General features: G+C 35.7%; 1 protein-coding gene across 1 annotated transcript in view; it reads left to right on the top strand.

The window, feature by feature from the left end:
• Positions 1–1,042: 1,042 nt before the first annotated feature.
• Positions 1,043–3,646, top strand: part of LOC135223234 (cuticle protein AM1199-like) — a 3,067-nt gene continuing 463 nt past the window's right edge. Inside the window, exons 1-4 of the mRNA XM_064261725.1 lie at positions 1,043–1,184; positions 2,353–2,486; positions 2,725–2,811; positions 3,416–3,536. Coding sequence (XP_064117795.1) covers positions 1,164–1,184; positions 2,353–2,486; positions 2,725–2,811; positions 3,416–3,536 — 363 coding nt within the window. The 5' untranslated portion in view covers positions 1,043–1,163. The remainder of the gene's footprint in view (positions 1,185–2,352; positions 2,487–2,724; positions 2,812–3,415; positions 3,537–3,646) is intronic.

Genomic DNA, 3,646 nt, shown 5'->3' with positions numbered 1-3,646 from the left:
CTGTAGTGATCATATCCATTGTTGTGTGAAACGTCAACAATGCTTTCGCTTGAGAAACCATGTTGACGCTCTACCCACAAACCGTGACTACCGTAACTTTTGTCTCATATTGTTCATCTGTATGTATGTTCGTATGCTGAGCTAAGGTTTGCTCTCCTATGATTTTGTAATTGTATTGTATCTCAGACTTCTACTTCCTCTCCTAGAATCAAGTTCTCTGAACAACTTCTTGCACCTACTCAAGAGATGTAGTTTTCGCAAATACATTGTTAAGTTTACCATGAGTTTTAAACGTCTTCGCCTTGATACCCAAAGAAGATACTGAAGAAACTTAGAATTATCATCGCAGTCGATGATACTCCGATGAGGATGGGAAGTATACCAACCGACCCTTGCGTATAGTATCGCAGGGTCCTTATAGTCAAAGGCGGAGCCCCTATATATATATATATATATATATATTGATATATATATATATAATATATATATATATAGTAATATAGGGTCGGATATTATATTATATATATATGATCTTTGATCCACTGAATTGTTGAATAAGCCTATCCACGTTTCTTTCACAAATGAATGAAATACATAATAGCATAATCTTTGTCGTGATAGTATCGCTCTTTTTGTTAATGTTTTAGATGGTCTTGCAAAGAAAGAATAACTGAATTATCATCTCGAGTCAGGACGTTATACTTGGCCCAACAATATCCAGAGTCCACAGCTCAAGATATCAGTCAGATTTAACAAGTCTTTCCTGGAAGCAATTCGATTATTCTCTATTTTTAGGTCACAGACCGAGACCACACTACTTTCTTCATTCACCCGACCCTGCTTGATGTGTCCTGGATGAGCATCGTAAACCGCAAGACGAAGAAGAGGAGCAGACTAACAATGAAAAAAAGAGCCGACATTTCCCCGACGACTTTCAAAACCCGGTGGTGTCGTTCTCTTGCAATAAAATCTCAACATGAGAGGAAAAAAGAGGAAACTGAAGATCGCCAGGAAGTGGAAATAACAGGTGAAGGGACTTCAGTATAAAAGTATCTGGATGCGGACATTTAAGCATCACAGTCGATTCGATACTTCGAAAGACGAGTTCTTCATCTCGACCGATTCACATCTTTGGAGAATTTGACTGCACAGAACGAGCCGAGATGCTGATGATATACATTGCTGTAAGGAAACCGTTGGTTTTACCTATCAATTTGAGATACTCATTTTAAAGATTGGGACTTTTGAACACTTTTGCTTTCTACGGTACATTACTTGAATATTTTTATTTCTATTTTCAAGAAGTGGATACTTGTAATGCGGAAATAGATTCACTTGTATTCTATCATGATTACTATGTTTTTCAATCTCTTGATGGCACATAATCGGTAAGCCTACTCTTGGGCTGTAGGAGATGATATTCAGCTATTCAATGGACTCTGGATATTCGGCCAATTAGAGTATTGCCAATTTACAAAATAAGCATGCGCGTGTGGACAAAAAGAAGCGGAAACTAGGACTATCGCTAGAGATCTTTTATTGCCTCATCGTAAATCTCAGGAATGATCCTCTTAAAAGTGTCAGTAATATTAGTATGTATGTATGTGCTTTTTTTTATCTACTACTGTTTTATCTTCCCTCTTTGTTGGTTAGTTGTCATCATTTCTCACAGCTTTTCCCAATTTTTATACATGGGCTCAATTTCTTTTCCCTTGCTTAATATTTACGTTTGTTTGTATGTATGTACTGATTGTTTTTTTTTTATCTAACTACTGACTTATCCTCTTTCATCGTTTGTTAGTTATTTAGTTATTGTTATCATTTCTCACTGCTTCTTCCAATCTTTATACATGTGCTCAATTTCTTTTTCCCTTGTTTAGTATGTATGTATGTACGTATGTATGTATGTATGTAATGATTATTTTTTTCTAAATACTAACTTTTCATCCTTCATTATTGTTTAGATATTGTTATTATTTCTTATTGCTTCTTCCAATCTGTATACATGGGCTCAATTTCTTTTGCCCTTGTTTAATATTTACGTTTGCTTATTCTGAGTGATAATAAGTTACACACACACACACACGCGCACACACACATATATATATGTATATATATATATATATATATATATATATATATATATATATATATATATATATACATATATATGTGTGTGTGTGTGTGTGTGTGTGTTTGAATAAAATGTGTATTTATGTGTACTTAGTCTCTGTCACTTTCTGTACGATCCATTTTTCAGTCTTCTTGCACTTTTGATTGCTTTCGCTGTCATGCTTTTACGCTTAAATTTCAGCCAGTGTCTCCGCTCACAAAAGAATCCCGTAATTTCAGGCGACACTACTTCTGCTGAATAATGTACGGAGTGCCCCAGTTCATCACGAGCATGGATTAGTCCCAGCCACTCCGATACCCATCCTTGTGGACGAAAGAATCCCCATCGATAGCCTGGGAGGGTATGGTTTCAGGTGGGTGTGACAATCTTACTATTGGCTGGTCAAGTAGTCAGTCTTCCAATGAACAAGAGAGTTACAGTCCTGTGTGTGTGTGTGTGTGTGTGTGTATACTATACATACATACGTATATATATATATATATATATATATATATATATAGATATATATATATATCTTTTTAAAAATTTAAGTAGGTTATTTATTGTCTATATCATCATAATCATTGCATTTAATTATCTTTCACCGAAAGGATTGCTTCTGGAAACGGCATAGAATGGACAGAAGAGTCTCTACCAGCAGGTCCTCATAACCAAAGAGTCACAAATGGAGCCTATTCGTAAGTACAATTAAAAGTTTATTATATTTAATGTTATGCAGTTATAACATCGTACTTCAAAATTAACAATAAACAAGAAAAAAAACGTTCCGAAGTTTCTCCGGCTCAATCGAGTTTTCTGTACATCGTATAAACAAGGGCACCGAAAAAAAATCTTCCTTTTGGTGGGCTCGGTAAGATGCTGCATGGCCCGCGGCACATGAAACTTTGACCACGGCCCGTTGGGGGCCTGTCGTATATCGTTGACAGAAGCACGATTATGGCTAGCTTTAACTTTATATAAAATAAAAACTATTGAGGCTAGAGGGCTGCAATTTCGTATGTTTGATGATTGGAGGGTGGATGATCAACATAACAATTTATATCCCTCTAACCTCCGAAGTTTTAAAGATCTGAGGGCGGACAGAAAAAGTGCAGAAAGAAAAAAAAAAGTTTTCTTTTCAAAAAACTAAAACGTTTCTTAAAACGTAAAATGCCGCAAATGAAACACACCTTATCCAAGAATTACTGAACGCTATATTTAACGCTATGGTTATAACAGTGCTTTATTGCAAGACTCATAAACATTGTTTTGTGATTATGATTACATTTTTTCGAATTACAGTTTCACACATCCCGACGGCACCGCCCACCACTTGAGTTACTCAGCAGATGCCTCAGGATTCCACCCTCAGTCCAGCATGATTCCAACTCCATTCCCACTGACACCATGGCAGTTGGAACAGGTAGGAATCTCTCTCTCTCTCTCTCTCTCATCTCTCTCTCTCTCTCTGTATGTATATATATATATATATATATATATATATATATATATATATATATATATATATACTAT

Source organism: Macrobrachium nipponense, chromosome 8 (genome assembly GCF_015104395.2).
Source record: "Macrobrachium nipponense isolate FS-2020 chromosome 8, ASM1510439v2, whole genome shotgun sequence".
NCBI lineage: Eukaryota > Metazoa > Arthropoda > Malacostraca > Decapoda > Palaemonidae > Macrobrachium > Macrobrachium nipponense.
The sequence above is the reverse complement of the archived record's forward strand: the minus strand, read 5'-3'. Positions and strand labels throughout refer to the sequence as shown.